We start from the raw sequence: 20,937 nt of genomic DNA, 5'->3' as shown, positions 1-20,937 counted from the left end.
GCAAAGGGAAAGCATTCTTCATCAACCTATTAGAATTCTTTGAGGGGATCAACATGCATGAGGACAAGGGTGAACCAATGGATGTAGCATAGCTGGACTTTCAGAAAGCCTTTGACATAGTTCCTTACTAACGGCTCTTAAGCAAAGGAAGGAGTCATGGAAGAAGAAGGAAGGTCTTAATGATCTGGAAAAATGATCAGTGAGGGGGCAAAGTTTGCAGAGGATACAAAATTACTCAGGACAGTTAAGTCCAAAGCAGACTGTGAAGAGTTACAAAGAAATCCCATTAAATCAGTTAAGTAGGAAACAAAATGGCAGATGAAATTCAGTGTTGATAAATGCAAAGTAATGCACATTGAAAAACATAAAACCAACTATACATACAAAGTGATGGGGAGTCTAAAAAACAGCAGTTACTGCTTAAGAAAAGACCTTCAAGTCATTGTGGATAATTCTCTGAAAATATCTGCTCAATTTGCAGCCGTAGTTAAAAAACCTAACAGAAGGACAGGAACTATTAGGAAAAGGATAAATAAGATAACAGAAAATATCATGCCGCCACTATATAAATATATGGTATGCCTACACCTTGAATATGGCATGGAGTTCTGGTCTCCCCATCTCAAAAAAGGTATATTAAAATTAGAAAAAGTACAGAGAAGGACCACAAAAAATGATTAGAGGCTTCCAAATGAGGAAAGATTAAAAAAAAACTTGGATTGTTCATCTTGGAAAAGAGATGACTCGGGGGGAATATGATAGAGGTCTAAAAATCATGAATGTTGTGGAGAAAGGTGAATAAGGTAAGTGTTATTTACCCCTTCACATAGCACATGAAGCAGGGATCCCCAGTGAAATTAAAAGACAGTGGGTTTTAAAAAATATATAAGGAAGTACTTCTTCACACAACACAGTCAACCTATGGAAATAGTTGCCAAGGGATGTTGTAAAGGCCAAAAATATAACTCTGTTCTAAAAAAAGAATTAGGTAAATTGATGGAGAATAGGTCCATCAATGGCTATTAGCTAAGATGGTCAGGTATGCAAACCCATGCTCTGGGTGTCCCTAGACCTTTAACTGCTAGAAGCCAGGACTGGAGGATGGGGAATGGATACTCGATAAATTACCCTTCTCCCTCTGAAGCATCTGGCACCAACCACTGTTGGAAGACAGATATTGGGCTAGATGGAACACTGGTCTGATGAGTATGACTGTTCTTATATTCTTATAAGTGCAAACTATTACCAATACACCTTTCACAGGAGATATTTGGATCTCCAGAAGTCCCCACCTATTATACTTCCCCATGTTCAGTTCTGGATCTTGACAGCTTCATCACACAATTGATCATTGAAGACAATGGACTGTATTAGGGGTAGGCTATCTTAGAAGAAAAGGTTACTTACCCAGTGCAGTAACTGAGGTTCTTTGAGAGGTGCATCCCTGTGAGTGCTCCACTTCAGATATCAGTGTGTCCCTCTGCCATTGATCAGAAATTTTTGCAGCAGTTCCTCTTCAGGCTGCGCATGTGCAGCGGCACCATTGGCGCCTAAACCACCACTCACGTGGCCCGACCCCTCAGTTCCTTCCTTCTCCTACTGTGGAGCTTTATTTAAAAATTCTGAAGTAGAGGGGAGAAGGGGTAGTGGAGCACCCACAGGGACACACATCCCAAAGACCCTTAGTTACTGCACTATGTCAGTAACCTCCTCTTCAAGTGCTGTCCCTGCGGGTGCTCCATTTCAGGTGACTGTAGAGCAGCGTCCTGTTCAAGCAGGGGGAACTTCAGAGTGTTCATAGTAATTGACATTAACACTCTACAGCCTAACAGTGTGTCATTGTGCACACTGAGTGTGATTGCATAGTGGTTTATGAATGTGTGCTCAGAGAGTCCATGTTGCCGCCCTGCAAATCTCGGCAAGAGGTACATTGTTAGGAATGTGACAGCAGTCACTATCACCCTTGTTGAATGGGTTCTAATATGGGCAGGTGGTTGTATTTGACATTTTTCATAACATAGGTGTGTGCAGTTCGATATCCATTTGAATAATTTTTGGGTGGATATCATGATTCCTTTGGAGCGTTCCGCAGTTGATACAAGTAGTCTGGGTGATTTGCAGAACATTTTGGTTCTATCTAAGTAGAATACTAGTGCCAATCTAACATCTAGGGTGTACCAAGCAGCCTCTTGTTGATTTTTATGGGATATGGGTAGAATATGGGGAGATGTATGGTCTGGTTAATATGAAGGGATGATGATATCTTGGATACAAGTTTTGTGTGAGGTCTCAATGTAACCTTATCTTTGAAAAAAAATGGTGTATGGTGGATGTGTCATAAGGGCTCCTATCTCGCCCACCCTTCTAGCGGAGGTGATTCGTTGATAAATGAAGGAGTGAGCAAATGGCTAGTAGTGCAAATGGGGGACACGTGAGAGCTTTGAGTTCTATGTTCAGTCCCATGCTGGTGTGGGGTTGTGGATTTCTGGGTACGTGTTTTTCAGTCCAGTTACAAAACGCTTAGTGACAGGATTTGAAAATATTATTAGTCCTATTTTTTTGATGGAATGTGTTAATGGCTGCTAAGTGTACTCTGATGGAGCTCATTTAGAGGCCTGATATTATTTCTAATAGGTATTCAAGCACCATAGGGAGTGGGGATGAGGATGTGTTCCTGAGTTTTGCTTGGCACCATGTATTGAATCTTTTCCATTTGTGTGTGTATGTTTTCCAACTACAAGGTTTTCCGCTATTGAGTAATACATGTTTTACTTGTTCCAAACAGCTCATTTCTAGCTGTTGGAACCACGGAGGAGCCATGGCATTAGATGAAGCTTGTCCAGACTGGGGTGGAATATCCTTCCGCCATCCTGGGATAAGAGGTCTTTCTGTATCTGGAATCTCCGAGGAGTATGAATTGACATTTTCATCAGATAAGGACATCAAGGCTGTCTGGGTCATGCTGGTGCAATGAGTATGACAGAGGCCTGATCTCAACGAATTTTGTAAATTACTCTTGATAACAGCGGGAAAGCATATAGGAGCGTTGCTTCCCATTTGAGCAGGAAGGCATCCCCTATGGAATGGTAACCTATCCCAGCCCTCAAGCAAAATTAGGTGTGTTTGCAATTCACTGAAGTCAAGTCTGCTGCTGCTGCTGGCACTCCCCATTATTTGAATATGTCCTGAAGGACTTTGTTGTTCATTTCCCATTCATGTTCCTGGCCAAACTGTCTGCTCATCATGTCCATCGTAGTTTTCAAATGGCCTGGGAGGCATGATGAAGCCTATATTGTAGCTTATGTGCCAATTCCAAAGTCTTATGGCCTCTATGCACAGCAAATGAGATCGAGCACCACCTTGTCAGTTTGTGTAGAACATACAAGCTATGTTGTCAGTCATTATCTGGATTGTTTTGTTTGCTATTTGCAGTAGCAAACGTGCACAGGCCCTGCGAACCACCCTGAACTCAAGTAGGTTGATACACATGTGAGCTTCTGGCGGAGACCAATGACCCTGGATGGTAAGGTTCTGCATATGGGTGCCCCAACATATAAGTGAAGCGTTCGTTGTGATCATCTTGGATGGCTGATTTGGTTGGAAGGGTATTCCGCTGCAGACATTGTCTGAGTTTGTCCACCATCGTAGGGAGTCCTTGATCTTGTCAGTAGTATTAGATGTCTGTTTAAGCTGTGCTTGTTTGGAATGTAGACCGAGCTTAGCCATCCTTGTAGGCAATGCATGTGTATCCTGGCTTGCTACGCTATAAATATAGTGGCTGTCATATGCCCCAGTAACTGTAGGCCTGTGCGTGCTGTAATGTACGGTTTGTGACCTCTGAGAGGAGGTTTGTCAGTGCTAGGAATCTTTGTGCTGGAATATGTGCTCTTGTAGTGCTGGAATCTAGGTATGTGCTTATAAATACCAATTGTTGAGTGGGTGCCATAGTCAATTTCTATTTGTTTAGTTGAAGATCAAGGTTCGGAAGAAGTCTATGGTCTTTGTGTATTTTGTATGACTTCTGCTTGTGTGGAGCTTCGCAGAAGGCAGTCAAGATATGGAAAGATGATTATGCCTTGTCTGTGTAAGTGTGCAGCAACGACTGCAAATGTTTGAGAAAATTTGTGGTGCAGTGGAGAGGCCAAAGGGAAGTACTTTGTATTGATAACGTTCTGCTCTGACTGTGAATTGGAGGGATCGCTGATGTGCTGGGTGTATTGTAATATGAAAATACGGATCTTTTAGGTCGAGGCTGAGAACTAATCCCCCGTTCTAGCGCTGGGATTATGGTGGCTAGAGTGACCATTTTGAACTTTTGAATGATGGACAAATGTATTGAGCTTCCTGAGATCCAGTGTTGGTCTCCAACCACCTTTTTTTTCTTTCCAGTGTTAGAAAGTATTAGGAGTAGAATCCCTTTCCTCTGTATATATTTGGACCTGTTCTGTTGCTCCCAGTTGCAAGAGGTGTTGCACCTATTGTAGTAGGTACTCGTGAGATGGGTCCCTGAAGGAGGACGGAGAAGGTGGTTGGGATGGAAGAGAAGAGAATGGATGATGTTTGGATGATTTCTAGGGCCCATCTGTCCATGGTAATTGATGCCTAGGTGCTGTAAAATGCGCGTAATCAGTGTCCAAAGACATATGTGCTCTTAATATCCTTGTCCTGCAGTGTGGTCTTATATTGTGTTTGCTTCCCCTTTGATGAACTGCACTGACCACCAGGGAGTTTGGATAGAGGTGGGTAAACAGAAATTCTATAGCATTTGAAGGAACATAGTATTTTCTGTCTGCCCTCTTGCAAGTTGGTGGAGCTGATGCAAACGACTGCCACATGACTTCAGCGGGTTGCATCAATGCATCATTAATTGGCAATGAGGTTTTTGTGTTGGCCAGCGTGTGCAGCATTTGGAGGAGTTAATGCTGATTTTTCCTCAACTTCCTCCAGAGATATATCCTGGCTTATTACCACCATTGAAATCTTCTGCTATGTTAAGTGGTAGTGAGATGATGGCCTCATCGGGAGGTGAGGAGTGGTGAGGTGTCTTGGTCTGTTCCTTTATCCGGTTCATCCAGTGTGTCCTCCTGCATTTCGGGTGGTTCTGGTGATGGGGGACTTGTCTTGATTCAGCCCTGATAGGTGTTATGGGACAGCTGAACTGGGCCCGATAGGTAGCTCATGGATCCCATGGGGGCATTTGCATGGGGAATGGCATTTGGGAAAACATTCTCATTTGTTTGAACCATTCCCTCATTATTCTCTCAAACCGAGACTGTGATTTGGAGGAGGATATAGATTTCCTCTTGATTAGTGATGAATGGTGTGGTGAAAAAAATACCCTCTTGTATATTGTCGTCATCATCCTCGCTTGACAGAGTAGAAATGAGAGAGAGAAAGTGGTACAGCACCGAGTGTTCAAGTGACTTGTCGGTGCCGAAGAGTGGTAAGGCTGGAGCAGGTGGTGTATGATCTTGCTCCCAGTCACGTTGTTTTGATATTGATGGTGCCAGTATCATTTTTCGGTTGGCACAATTGTAGATTTTTTTCTTTGCCTTCATTGGTGCTGATGGAGACAGTGCCAATGGCGGAGGGATCAGTGCCATGGCAGACTTCAGTGCCTTCTTCATTGGAGTCAATGGTGCCGCGGCGGACTCCAGCTTCCAACTCGGTGCTGTCAGCTTTTTGGTGCCCAGAGGTGCCTGGAGAATCAAAGGTACTGACTCATGTTTTAGTTGGTATGGAGGATAAAGGCCTGGCTGGAGACCACTTTCTTTTTGGCGAGGTTAGGACTCTTTTCCTTGGTTTCATGGAGGGTTGAGCCTTATCGCTGTTTTTTTCCCCAATCTGACTCTAGTTCTGAGGCAGGTTTGAGTGATTTTTCAAGGAGGATCAGCTTCAAGTATAGATCTCTGTCACATCTTGCCCTCACTTTTCAGTTGGAGCAATGAATGCACTTAGATGCGACATGGCTTCTCCAAGGCATCTGACGTATAAGGAATGTCTGTCAGAGACTGCGATTGCCTCTCTGCAGGAGTTGCATCATTTGAAACCTGTTGATCCAGGCATTTTGGATTATTGTTTACTTATCTTAAAGGAGATAACTGACTTAAGAATTTTTTCTTTCAAGAGAAATCTATAGTCTCATACTAAAACTAAGCTAACTATGACTAAAAACTACGATTAAGCTAATATTAACTAACTATTTGTCTGTTAGTTTTTCTGTCAGGTAGTGTTGCGGAGCTCCATCTCAGGCCAAGGATGAATGAGAAGAAACTGAGAGGGTTGGGCTGCGGAAGTAGTGGTTGAGGAACCAACAATGCCACAAGACACCTGCTGCACATGCGTGGTCCAGACAGGTACTGCTGCAAAAATCTCCAATTGACAGCATCGGGATGCACCAACACCTGAAGTGCAACACCCACAAGGACCTCACAAGCAGACTGTATCAAAGTCTTATCAAAAACCTCTGTCCCCCAAAGACAGTAATCCAACAGCCTTTGGAAGACAGAAGTTTTCCCTTCAGAATATTGCAACACTAACTGGTTGTGTAATTCCTTTTAACATTTTCACCACCATCAACAGAATATGAATTTGGAGCCATTTTTCTTTTACTTCATTACTGGAGCTTTATTTTCATTACTTTATACCTACTGGCATAACAGCCTAATTTCACAGAGTTTAGCTGGGTTGTAATTTACTAATCTTGCATCCAGGTTTTAGAACTAAAGTTATGGCCTGGACACTAATGTTATAGTTATCTATCCCAAGTCAGCATGCAAATGGTCAACTATTTGTACCTTTTCTGCAATTTATTATTCTCTTCAACACAAAAAAACGATGACAAATGCAAATGAAGGCTGATCAACCTTAATGCCGAGACTTGCACAAAGACTAAAAACAAGCAGGATATTGAGCAACTAAAATAATGCTCTCTCTGACAGACCCTCAGTTAAGACAGTATTACATTATTACTTTTTACAGCATCTTACTCTGCAAAAGATGTTACCCTGCTCTTTTTTCAGGCCAATAAGTATAACAACTACCCAGCAATATTTTAAATTTATTGAATTTGCCAGTTTTTATTGGTGCACCAATGCAAGTTCCTATTGGACTCAATTCATTCCAGTTTACTACACTTGACAGATTCACTGCTGTTCTAACTCTCACTGGCCATATGTCTGTCTCAAGCACTTCAGGTAAAAGAAAATGTTAATCAAATTTGATTAGCATAGATTACAAGAACAGATCAATCAAGAACCAATACAGATTAATTTTCATCTATACAAGAATTTAAAAGACTTGCAAAGAGGAAGTTGTGGCAAAGTCAATCAAACAATATTCTGACTCCAAAGGCAGTAGCACGTTTGCTTAATTATCATAAAGCTTTTTTACTCAAATATTGAGCATTCTGAGATTTCTTTTCTCTGCTGTTCTCAATTCACTGCCTATTCCCCCTCCAACCATCATTCCACTATTGCAAGTTAAATTAAAACAATTAGGGACACATTTACAAAACATGAGAAAGCCAGGGCCAAATGTAAAAATGGATGTGCATTTACTATGACTGAAACTGAATATTTACAAGTGTAAGTGAGTTTTGCAGATCATCAGTTAGAGGTCTAACAGTTCATTTCCATATGCAAATATTCAGTGTGCGCGCAATTGCATGTATACCTGGCATCATGAGGCTTTTAAACAAAGGCCTGCAGAGCTTACAGTTTAATTTTTTTCACCTCACAAAACTAATTCTAGTCAAAGGATTTTATTATTTATAGTGCCCTATTATCCAAAAAATTGTAATTGTGTGCTACCAAGTTTCCTCCAAAAACTAACAGTTGGTACACCAACCCACACAAAATCTCTACACAGTGCTCTTCCCACATATTCCCTTCCAAGAAGTCACACCTCTAAACATCATATCAAAAAGTACAAGATTTTGCAATGTGCACACAATTTTTCCTACTTTTAGAAAACACTTGGAAATAATTGGTTTCCCATCACTGTAGTCTAACAGGGAACCATGTACAGCCAAGTGAAGACAGCCCTATAGTCTGTTTAAAACAAATTTATAATAAATGCAAGATCATGCACAGCTCCACTGCAATAAACTGACATAATTTACCTGAAGGCATCTGAAATTAGCCTGCGAACATAAGTTTCCACAAACAGTAGCAAAATTAGATAGGATATACAGCTGCCAAGCAATAAATCAGAGCCAGAACTTCAATTATAAGAGCAAATATGAGTTCTGGCACTATCTCTAACCAATAAATAGCTGCATATCTATTTCTTGACTTCTGCATCTTTGGGTTGGAAGTTTTAAGGACTGAAGTTTTGAAATGGAGAAAACATCCATGGTTCAGCTATTTGTATTTAATCTTGGGGCATGTTCGCAGTTTATAGCATTTTATTTTTTCTTCATCAATAGAACCTTCTAAGAAGCTCACTTGGCTAAAGTGTTACTCTAGACTGGAGCATGTGCAAGCCACTTGTTTTATTTTCTTGTAAAGCACTGAGTCTTAGAGCCAGGAGTAAGTGTTGAGATAGCTAAGTGGTCCTGATATAGATTTCATTTAAATTAAAAGAGAAAAAGAGCTCTGATTTTAAGATGGTCTATTGAGAGCAGACAACCATCAATTGCTGTTCCAGCCATCTGTTAGCAGGGTGTGGAGAAAGGAATTTCCAAAAGAGATTTAAACTCTCCTCCTGCCCAGTTTTTTTCTGTGGAAATCTTGGGGGTACATATATGGTTTAAAACAGACTCCTAAAGGCATCTCAAAGTCACCAGCAATAAAGAACTTCAGCTGGGTATGCAAGAGAGTGAGTAAATCTGTTCCTTTAGCCTATTCTGTAAAGAAGGTGGAGGGAGTGGGAGAAAAAGAAGAATTTGGACCTGCTGTAGCAAAATGTTTTACTCTGTATTTCTCTATCAACTACCCCTTCTCTCTCATTAGACCTCTGATATACATACACAAATAATTCTAAATGAAACTGTTTTAAACATAGCAACAAATCAATGTTCATTTCAGGTCATTTAAAAACAGTGGAAAAGTTAGCCACTATCAGTAGTAGGACGTTGTAGCACTGCATACGCTTGAAAAATGATGAGGTTCAAAAATTATTGAAGTTCAAACTCAGAACCCCATCAACTGCTGTTTAAGTCTCTGCTCATAGAATTGACTGCCCACGTTATTCCACATAATCTCATGCCTATTTTGGCTGCTGCACCAAAGCTCTTAACTAGAAAGAAGCACAAAAGAACATGACTATATTTAGGTTAGTTATTCATGGTTGGTCAGTCTCAGTGACCGGCCTGCCAAAGGCATAACAAGCAGATTTTTTTCTTCAGTTCCATGCAAAATGAAACACACAGGTAACTGACATTTATTCTCACACAAAACTTTGGCTTCTTTTAAAAAAAGAAAGCTTTTTTAGCAAAAAGGTACTGTTTGGAAGCCTAGATAAGGGTGAGAGATATCAGGGAATTTTAACAGTTTTTAAACAGCAGCTAACAATCACACTCCTGCTCATATTAGGAAGGGTCACAATTCAAAAGATAAAGGAATAAGTTAAGACACATAATTGCTAGCTGCATCATGTTAATGTAAGTTATACAGAAGCTTCACTTGGGACTACAAAAATGAATACACACTTACTAAAATATATCCTAATCTAGTTAGGTTTTTGTTGTTGAAACCAAAAAATTGTGTTGTGTTCCATGGTCCCTGACAAAGTAGAAGACATGAGAAACAGCATGCTGCCTACTGTTTAGTCTTTATTTAATATACCCATGGATAAAAATAGAGAACACAGAAGGTCAAAGGCTGATAAAATTTTAAGTAGTTCCAATTAACAGTAATGGCACAATTTTCACATAACCCCAAGACATCACACATTGCATTTTAAAGACAGGAGCCCATGGGTCAGGGAAAGGCTGCCAAGTTGGTTTATAAATGTGAAAACAAATGAGGTAAAGCAAGGACTATTTTGGAATGGCTTTTCTCTGATTTACACAAACATCTAAAAGATCTTACTGGCAAGGAAGCAGTTTCATCACTATATACTCACAAGTACAATTTTACAGATACCTACTGCAAGTTGCAAAAGAAGTTAGTGAGAAGATTCATGGGGAAGTTAGAAAGTACACAAAGCTAGCAATGCTAATTTAGATAAACTTCCAGATTCATACAAAGAAGTCAGATTTGCAATCCTTAACCTACATGTTGAAGAGTATTAATGGTTTACATTTTGGTTGCAGGAGCATTAGTTGCATTTTGGATAGGAGACTATCACGTAGAAAGTAATCAGCAGGAATCAACCTTTTGAAGATAAACTCTGCAGATAAAAAACAGTAACATTCTAACATTTTCACAAGAAGATTTGACAGCAGTTGACAGAAGCATCTCCTTTAGGTTTCAAACCACCTTGGAAAATTAAAATGCTTCCAAATTAACTTCTATAAAAGGTGCATTTCTTGCCCAAATAGATTTCTTTTGTCATGCTTGCATTTACCAATAGGATTTCTAAGATTTTTCACTGGAAAGGTTATAGAAACTCTGTGGGTTCTGGGGTTTTTTTGTTTTTTGTTTTTTTAATATAAAGTTTTCATGTCCAAACTGACCATTTACAAAAGAATGCATTGGTAAAGTTTCCGGAAATTTGAAAGTGCCAGTTAAGACTGGATCAAGACTGAGATTTCAAAGACTTCGCTAATTTCATGACTTCCCTTCCAAATAAAAAAAAACCCAAAAACACACCCCACAACATTAAGATTAGGATTGTTTAGAGACAAGCTAAATGAGAGATGCCATAATGAATATATAAAATAATTCAAAGAGAAAGAAAATCAAATGATCCTATATACTCAGACAAAAACAGACACTATCAAATATATTAGATAAAAATATAACAAATATAAAGCACATGGCTTGGGGGCACAAACCAACCATCCTAATTTGCCCATACCAGAAATTTCTTCTCAATACCTCTTAGTGTGGTTAGCCAAAGTGTTGTCATTTCCATAAATCAGTTTGCAGATCAGAAGTTGGGACTTTTATATTAATATTATTCCAGGAAGTTGTCGTTCCTTTATCTTACTATACTTAGTTTTCCATAAGAACTTACGTGAGTAACTTACCACTCCAAGGAGGAGGAGGGCTCATTAAAGCCACTTTGTACACACACAGACAGTTTACCACAAAAATTGCTTGTTTTATGATTAGAGCAGCAGGGTTAAAAAAAAGTCATAGGATACTCATGGATAGCTCAGGTCACATGATACATAAACATCTGACATCTAGCAAGCTAACTGCACAAATAAACCACCTTGATTAGCAGTCTGCAAGAATTAACAGACATGTCTTTTTTATATGTAAACCAATTACCAACCGTCTTATTTAGCTTGTGGGCTAAAGGTTTCTAGAAAGAAACCTAACAACAGCTATATCAAGGTTCTCAATCATTCTGCAAACAAATTGTTAAGTCAGCTTTAAAAGGCCACAGACTTCAGTGAATCCACCCCTTATCCTGTAAGGTCAGGTTATCAGTTTCTAAACTGGATAAGCCAATGTATAACAAGTAATGACTGTGGACAGGATAGAATTAAAAATTAAGAAAAAAACCTGCCAAGTATAAACAATACATGAACTAGCATTTAAATGTGTTTTTGAAGAGGTAACAGAACTGGAAGCAGCAGTGCAAAAGAATTCTGAAGTCAGGGTAGTTGATGTGGCAACATAAAGACAACATAGCAAACACACATTTGGGGAGGGGACAGTTCCAAAACAGCAGCCTATTTCTAGGCTCTAGCCCTGTTAATTTTGCCTACGTTGGAAGCCTAGAGATCAAAAAGACACTATACAGTTAATGAGCATTTCTGCAAAGTTTTAAGAAAGTCTGTCAAATGGCTTTTGAATGTTTGGTCATGAAAGTTTGATTTTGTTTAAGATTTGTCTTCCTCTGCCACAAATCAGCCTGTTAACTTTAGATTTCTTTAAACTTCCCATATTAAGTCTTGAAAACAGTATTTGTAGTTAAGCTAAATTATCAATGAATTGCATCATGGATAGTTTTGGATCCAGTCTTGCACCTATTGATTTCAACTGGTCTTATGGGCTTGATCCTTCTTCAGTTAACAGTCAGGGCATAATTTTTGCCATGAAGTTCAGTAAGAGCCAGATGTATGTGTGTTGCCCTCTATTTTCTATTTGCAACATAAAAAAGAATAGCTAAGAGCTAACTTGTTACTCAAGCAGCAGAGAGCTATTTTTAGAGTTGAAAGACCAAGGAATCAGACTTGGTTCTACAGGTGTGTTTTACTGTAGAAAATAGATAAGATTGCAATAAATTACATAGGACTTATTTTGAGCCTGTTTGTAATTTTAGATGAATGAAATGCCCCTTAACTCTTTTCTTTTTGGGGGGAGGGGTCAAGCTACAATTTTCATACAGGATAATTAAGGCATGTAAAGTAAATGATTTGACTAGAAGGCATGATCCTCTCTAGTGGATTGTGCACAGCCTGTGAAACTAAGTCGGTCTGAACAAAACAAAAAACAAAAAAACAAGTGCTGTCAAAGACTGAGTTAGCCAATATGATTGAAAATACTACTTACTACCCCTAACAGGCTAACTGACTTGTTTTTTCTACACTAGGATAGTAATATACTGCCTTTAGCAAACATGTGCTGACAGCAAACCTTTTTTTCCCAGTGAAGGGTCAAAGAAAAAGAGACGACAGGGATATACCACAATAAGTCCCCCCTTTACATGCCAAGAACCAAAATTAGGGGGACAGTTATTCATGCAAGAAACTTAAAAGGATGTGACATACCCTGCTTCAGTGTAAACAACTCTATAGCTACAGTTTCACAATTCTTTATTTCTGCTGTAAATAATTTTCAACAATAAAATTGAGAGGACACAAGATTTGCGTGGAACACTGAGACAAAAATGAGTGACAGTCACTTAAAATGAGGACCATTTGAAAGGTATGCCACAGTAGCCTTCAGCAGTTATGGTAAAGCTAGTAAAGCAGTAGAATTTAGAGGAATACTTTCAGCTCAATTCTTTCGTGTAATTAGGCTACTTTATAAAAAAACAATTTCTGATAGAGTACCATTTAAACAGTGTGCTCTGAAGTTTTTTCAATTCCTTTTTGAAGAATATATAAATTATTTCTGCACCCGTTTATGTTAGCTTTCTCTCTTTTGATGAAAAAGATCCTTGCTATACAGGAAAACCATGAAACTATACACAAAGTGCTGTGAAACACAGAGTAAAACTGAAATTAGCAGTTTTTTTCACCCACTAATTTCTTTCAGTTACAATACTCTTCAGTGTTACCTGTAACAATCACAAACAGAAAGTTTTAGAAAATGATTTTCACATTGACAGTGTCCTTTAAATATGGTCCATAAGGCAAAATTACGTCAAAAGCAGTACAAGCCAACACAGCTCACAAGTAGGCTTGGAAGGATTCGATTTTTATTGGTAAATGTCAGTAAATATTGATTTCATCATTCACACATAAACCAACAAAAACATTTCCATCAATGATAATCAATATGTACAGATAGGCAAAGAAAGAAAATGCTGCTTGAGAACTTAGTTTGATTTAAGGATATTTACTTTGCATATTTTGACATATGATGTTAACAATTTGTCTTTTAACAGTTCTAAAGCTTTAACAACTTGAATTAACTTCTACGATCACTAAATTATTTTCTGAAATCCCCCCCCCATAATTTCCCACAACTGTGAAAACAAAAAAAACTGAACAAAAATGTTTAAAACCCATAATTTTGCACAACTATGAAAATTTAAATAAAAATTGAAAAATGCTTAAAAACAAACAATTACCAAAATTACCGCAAAAAATGGAATTCTGCCAAGCCTACTCATAAATAAGAAGAGGAATACTCTTCTGAATTACAGCATTTAGAAACAGAGTGGCCTAAAGTTACTAATGAATGTTGAACTTACATGACCACACCACATCTACCATAAAGTTACAAGAGTAAAAGAGCAATAAATATCTACCACAGAATATGTGGTGGAGAAAAGGGCATAAAGAGGAGGCTAAGAAAGCATGTTAATTGATATATGCCCTGCTTTGAACTGGAATACAAAGCCAAACATCTAAGTAGTCCTACATTACACAGCATGAGTTGAATTTTTTTCCCATTCCTTTCTGCCTATTACATTCCAACAATGATTCCAATTTTAATACTTCTTTTCTCCACCTCTCTCAAATGTTTCCATTAGTTCCTCCAGGTTGCCTCTGATTCTTGGGATGTCCTCATCAAATCTTACTTCCTCACCACCTCCTTTGTTTCCCCCAAATCACTTCTAAAAGCTCCTTCTTACCAGGTCACTTATTTAAAATGAGGGTAAAGGAAAGATAATGATAAGGTCACTAAAATCATCAAAATGTGTACATCCCTTATAGAATTATCATGGGAATAAGAACAACTTCGGGAAATATAGACCAGGCAGCTTAGCTTCAGTACCCAGAAAGATAATGGAGCAAATAATCAATCTGAAAGCACCTAGAAGAAAATAAGGTAGTAAGCAATGGTCAATTTGGATATGTTAAGAACAAATCATGTCACACAAACCTAATAGCTTTCTCTGAGAGGGTATCAAGCCTTATGGATGGGGGGGAAGCAGTAGATGCCATATATAGAGGTTATTAAGGCTTCTGATACTGTATCACATGATAAACAAACTAAAGAAATATAGCCTAGATTACACTAATAAAAGTTGCACAACTGGCTGGAAAACTGTACTCAGAGTAGTTATCAATGGTTCACAATCAAGCTAGATGGGCATATGAAGTAGTGTCCTGCAGGGATCAGTTCTACTCAACATCTTCAAAAAATTATTTGGATAATGGCATATAGAGTACTCTTATAGAGTTTGTAGATGATACCAAGCTGGAAGGGGTTGCAAGCGCTTTGTAGGACAGGATTAGAATTCAAAATGATCTCGACAAACTGGAGAAGTGGTCTGAATTAAACAGGATGAAATTCAATATGGACAAATGCAAAGTACTACACTTAGGAAGGAATCATCAGTTGCACAAATACAGAACGGAAGTATCTGAAAGGAAGGAGTACTGCAGAAAAGGATCTGGGCTTTTAGTGGATCACAAACTAATTATTAGCCAACAACGCGCAAAAACGTTGCAAATAAAGGGAACATCATTCTTGGATGTATTAGCAGGAATGTTATAAACCAGACACCAGAAGTAGTCCTTCCAATCTACTAAGCACTGATATAAAAATAAGCATGCATTTTGGCTACATCTAATCATACTGTAAAGCAGGGTTCTCATTCTTGGAGTCACAATCCCCCTGGGGAGGTTGTAAATAGGTGTCAGGGTCATAGCCACCATAAGTAATTATTCTTCTCTACTCAGCACTGATAAGGCCTCATCTGGAGTACTGTGTTTGCTTAGTTTGTTATGTCCTCCCTCCCTCTTCTCTTCTGAAGATTAAGCAATCTTCAAGTACATAAAAGATTGTTATGGAGAACAATTTATCATCCTCCTCTATAACCACTAAGGACAGGACAAGTAGTAATGGGTTTAAATTGCAACAAGGGAGATTTAGTTAGACATAAGGAAAAACTTTCCTAACTGCCAGCGTAGTTAAGCACTGAAACAAATTACCTTGGGAGGTGTGGAATCTAGCCTACCTTTCATATTGAATTTAAACTAAGCTCTTTTGGGTAGGTGTTTTTGCAAAGCACATAGCAGTTTTTGATGCTCAAAAATAATTAATAGTACTTTACTAGATGAGCTATGCCAAATAGGTCCTAGCCCTGAAAAACCTGGTACCCTTTCATGTATATGGATAACACAAAACAATTACATATGGTCAAAAAACAGGTGGGGTTAGCCATTGTTTTAAAGGGGGAAGGGAAGTTGGAAGTCTTTTATTTCTTATTTCCTGAGGATTGTACTAGGCACATGACAAGAGAGGTGAAAAGCTTGGTAGAGAAAGGGAGCATAGAAACAGATTAGAATAGAGACACAGTCAAGACAAGTTAATTTTACAGGTGTTGGCTGACAATTGATTCTGATGAAAATAATAAAAGCTCTCTCTACTTAAACCATTTCTCCTCTCCCTACTGCCAAATACATGTTCAGCAATTGAGTCTATGCTAGTATTTTCTCACAAACAAAACAAGATCTTCTAAATTAATGAAAATTCCTTTACCATGCTTGAGGAATTTGTATACCCATAACTGTTTCGTAAGTAAAAGCATTTCAGTCCCATAGTCAGCATCTGTTTATCACATGATTGTTACCCAATCTCATTTAATTATGTGACTGGAGTCTGATTTGGATCAGTGGCTATTGTCAGCTTTATCGTGAAGAAGCTTGCACTGGAATGTAAGTAACAAAACTTATTGCCAAGAGTCTGTGTTGTAAAGGGAACAAGGAAGAAGTGGGATAGATGGGGGGAAAAGCTTCATCCTAATCTACAAACAGGGCTCAAAGCAAATTGCTTTGCTTGCACCTAATTTCAGGAGTTCAGCACATTACAGCAAACATGCTGAACTTTTCCCACTGGCACCCATTTACACTATCTCAGCCAAGTAGTCCAGACATCTATTTAAAAGCTGTAACAGTATCTGCATAGCAATACAATGCATTGTGCAGCTAAGTTATTATCTAAACTAATGTACAACATGTCCTTTTTTCTAGAATATGTTTGCAGTGAAGGAATATTTAAATTCTAAATAGCAGCATCTTAACACATCAACTATTATGTGGAAATCAAAACAGACTTTGATGTCTATGGCAAGCCAATAAAGACTTCCCAGCTTTTTTCTCTGGAAATAATTTTGTTAATAGCATCAGCATCATTTGCGGACTGAAAATGCATGCATCAGTATCAAGAACATATACACCCACATTTAATACAGTCAGTATGTTTTACAATTTCTATTTCAGTGCACACTAAAATGTACGTATGCACTGGGAAGTTTCAGGAGCAACCAAGATTGGCGATTGTTTTAAATGCAGGGAAGCAATAGTCAATTATACTTACTGCAAGCTTTTTTTTTTTTTTTTAAATATATATATATATATATATATTTATTTATTTATTTACCCAAGAAACTTTGGCCTGAAGGTTTATTGCTTATCTGCAGAAAATGCTCCACTCTAGAAAATTTGGTACAAGATATTTAACTGTTTAAAATTAAATTGATATAAGCCAAACTAATTTATACTAAGTGTTCAATATACTTTGAAATACAATACGAGGTGTTTCATATTAACAGATGCCAGGACTTGGAACCCCTTAATTGCTGCTGCAACAAGCAGAAATGATTTTTCTGGGCTGTATAATAAAGTAGGATACTTAATGTTACTTTCTAACTACTGTGAAAACCAATCCTTCCCCCATCCTATTTTTGATTTATAACTCCCTTCTCTCAACAAGTTTTAACTTGAATAATTTGGGGGAAAGGGAATTTTCCCTTATTAAAATGACAAACTGATTTAGGGTTTGAAACCTCTAACTGCCCACATGCCACTGACAAGTGTGAAACTTGCTGTGAATGAATTTACAAATCAACTTCAGAAGCATATGAATTTTTATTTTAAGAACATTTCCAACCCATATGATTGAGAAGACACTAAGTGTTTAAGAATGTCACATCCCTCCCCACGTGTCCTCCTCTGCATTGGCCTCTGGCTAGTAGTTTAACCTTTTGGTTAGTAGGTCTCGTAAAATTTTCAGTCACTATTTTGAAATGCATGAGAGGAAGAATGTGCCTAGCTTCTTCAGATGACCAGAATCACGGTCTCCTATTTAATTCTCCATTACTCAAATGGTAATGGAGCCCTAGAAAATATCACTACATATTAGGAAACATACAAACAGGATACCCCAATTTTGGTGTGTTCACAATACTGTAAACAAGAAGTGGGGTAGGTCAGATATAAGGTTAGGTGCAAATTTATACTACAGTTAACTGTAGCTCCCTGTCTAGACACTTCTTTTCTGCTTTGGGATTGCCTTTTTCCAGTTAGTTTGTGTCTCTTCAGAAGCAGCTTAAGATAAATTGAAACAACTCCCCACCGTGGATGCTCTTATTCCAGAATCAGTGTCCACAAAGGGAAGTATAACAGCAGCAGTTTAACTGGAAAAATTTCCAATGTAGTCAAGTCCTGTGTACAATGAATTGTATAAATGATAGTTGTCGTTTTTACTTAAGAGATCATTCAACTATACTGCAAAACTGCACATATGCATCTCTATATGTACAGATAAGCACAGTAAAGTCTGGTTTAGGGTAGGATTTAAGGCTTGACATTAACAAGCATTAACCAAAAAAAGTTTCAATAGTCTAGTGTTGCCTTTAAACACATGCTTATCTAGTTGAGGTAAAGCCTAGGCTCCCCCTAGGCTTTACCTGGACTAGTTTAACATGTTAAAGACAGTGTGCATTGTCTGAAGTATTTTTAAAGTGTGTTACCTTACATTTATGAACATCACATCTTAAACCTTGGTCTACACAAGGCCTAAGTCAGAACAGCCTTGCAAACAAAGTGTTTACACACAATACAGGTGGCTTCCATGCAGTGCCATCCTACAAGCAGCCCAGTGTCCAACCAGCACTGGCTGCCTGACCAAGGAAATAAAGAACAGCAGCCACTTGGAGATTCACCAATACACCATTGACTAACCTTGGATATTCTGAACTAACCTGCCACTCAGACAGCCTTCCACCTCCCTGACTTCCTCTGCCGACCCCCACTGCGCCCACTTTTATTTTTGGTGAGTGCCATCGGGTGGGGAGGGTCAAGGGGAAGCACGTGACTGGTCATCTGTCTCACCGCGCACCCCCCGTCCTGTTCATGGCCAACATACACTCCCTGCCCCACTAACCTGGAGAAGAGCTCTGTCCTCCTCCCGCGACACCCCCCACCCCCAGCGCGTTTGGCCTCTCTCCTTTGCGGCCAGGCGAGGAGCCGCTTCCAATCCCTCCCAGCCACTGCTCTGCAGCTGCCTGCGAGAGCGAGCCTGGCGGGTGGAAGCGGCTTCCCCTCCCTGCCCGGGCTGGCTGCTAGACAGGGAGCTAGTGAACCGGAAACACGGAGGGGGTAGGAAGGGGGCTCCGGCTCATCGGCCAGTCCCCGGCATCCAGGCAGGGCAGGGCAGGGCAGCTCGGGCAGCGTCCCAGCCGGAAGTGGCTGGTGCGGTCCCGTCCCCACCTTCTGCTCCTGAGAGCAGCTGATCGGTGGCCAGCTCCGGGGCGCTGAGCAGAGCACCCACTATTTTGTTTCCCTGCGTCCTCGAGTCACTGAGCGCCCACGGAGTCAGCGCCCGGCCCTCCCTCCAGCCCCCGCCCTTACTCAGCACGACGGGCGGCCCCGGGGGCCTGGGAGAGGCGCAGCTGCCGTCGGGGGAGAGCAGCAGCAGGAGGAGGAGGAGGAGGAAGGGGAGGCCGTGACGCCCCGCGGGTACGGGACGAGCCTAGCGCCGGTCCCATCTCCCCAGCTCATGCCGCGAGCCGCAGCCGCCCGGAGTCCACTCGCCAACCGCAGCGTATGAGGAGGACGCAGCCGAACCGCCCGACTCAGCCGGCCGCGGTGCCGAAACGAGCCCGTGCGATGTCAGGAGGAGGCGGCTCGTGCCCGATTCGGCCAGGAAAACTGACTCACCCAGCCAATCAACGAGCCCGCTCCCACCAGCCAATCAGCGGGGTGCAGGCGCCCCGACCCGTTTGGCAGGCGGGCCGCGAGCTCTAGTCAGGCTCCGCCGGGCGCAGAGAGGGTGGTTGCGTCACGCAGTTAGTTCGTTCGCTCCTCACAGGAAGGTAGGTTCAACCGCAGGCCCACAAGCGCCTGCCTGTCAGCCCCCGGCCTGCGACCAGTGGGGGGGCTGCAGGGGCTCCCCCTCGCGCCGGCGCCTGACGTCACCGACTTAGCTGCCACTCCTCCGCCCCCGGGACAAGCAGGCAGCCCCAGCCGGGGAGGGGAGCCGCAGCCCAGAGCCCCCGCTAGTGGTGGGCGCAGGGCACTTTCCTGCCTCCCAAGGGCGCTGCGAGGATAACTGAGGAAAAGATCCCGAGGTGCCCGCAGCAACCGATGCTGGGAGTCAGAGGGGTACTTCAGGCCCACAGCCAGCACCCGACCCCGCATAAGCAGGGCTTGGGGCCCATGCAAGCGCCATGGCTGAGGGGAGGGGCACAAGGATCCAAAAGAAGGGGGAGACAAATTATTCATGCAGCGCAAGCCTAGGGCCAGCCTGAGCCTTTGCTAGCAATAACTAGAGCAGCAATAACTAGAGCAGCATCTATTTTTTCCCCTGAGGTAAATAATTTTCAATAATAAACGGGGGGGAAAAACCAACGTTGTGGGTAATAGAGGTAGCACTGCGCTCAACATGAGTTAGATGGTGGTTAGATGAGTTAGATGGTGGAGCAAAACTTATGTTAGAGAAGGCATATCAAATCAGCAGTAATGAGAAGTTGCTATTTTCTCTCTCCTAATACAAGGAGGAGGAACAAAGACAGCCAGTTTAACATCGATTAAAAACTTTTGTTATACAATGCCTGAGTAACCTGTCCACTGCCACATTATATCATGGAGGAGTATTTGACATTTACACAGATAAGACCAGCCAAAGCTACATAAGTAAAAAATAGAGGGGTTATCAACCATGTTTCAGTACATAAGCCAACCTTTCACTGACAGGTACTTGGAGAAACTAGCCCCTGGGGGCAGATTATTCCTTAACCCCCACCAGCTCACGGTTATTGGGGTTTTTGGTACATTTTCCACTGAAGGCTTTGCTTCTGGCCACAGGATACTGGAGGTACCACTGGTCTGATCCAGTATGGCAATTGCTTTGTACAATGACCTCCCCTCATGCAGCCACTACCCACCTGCCTGTTTGTGCCTGCTATTTTAGA

General features: G+C 40.7%; 1 protein-coding gene across 1 annotated transcript in view; it reads right to left on the bottom strand.

Moving 5' to 3' along the window:
- The window catches only part of PLA2G15 (phospholipase A2 group XV), a 40,516-nt gene extending 20,352 nt beyond the window's left edge, over window positions 1-20,164 (bottom strand). Inside the window, exons 1-2 of the mRNA XM_067550274.1 lie at window positions 19,943-20,164; window positions 19,376-19,496 (exon numbers count right to left, since the gene is read on the bottom strand). Coding sequence (XP_067406375.1) covers window positions 19,376-19,496; window positions 19,943-20,164 — 343 coding nt within the window. The remainder of the gene's footprint in view (window positions 1-19,375; window positions 19,497-19,942) is intronic.
- Window positions 20,165-20,937: the final 773 nt, after the last annotated feature.

The sequence above is a fragment of the Emydura macquarii genome, unplaced genomic scaffold, assembly GCF_026122565.2.
Source record: "Emydura macquarii macquarii isolate MOO-44397 ecotype Brisbane River unplaced genomic scaffold, CSIRO-AGI_Emac_v2 contig_295, whole genome shotgun sequence".
Lineage (NCBI taxonomy): Eukaryota > Metazoa > Chordata > Testudines > Chelidae > Emydura > Emydura macquarii.
The sequence above is the reverse complement of the archived record's forward strand: the minus strand, read 5'-3'. Positions and strand labels throughout refer to the sequence as shown.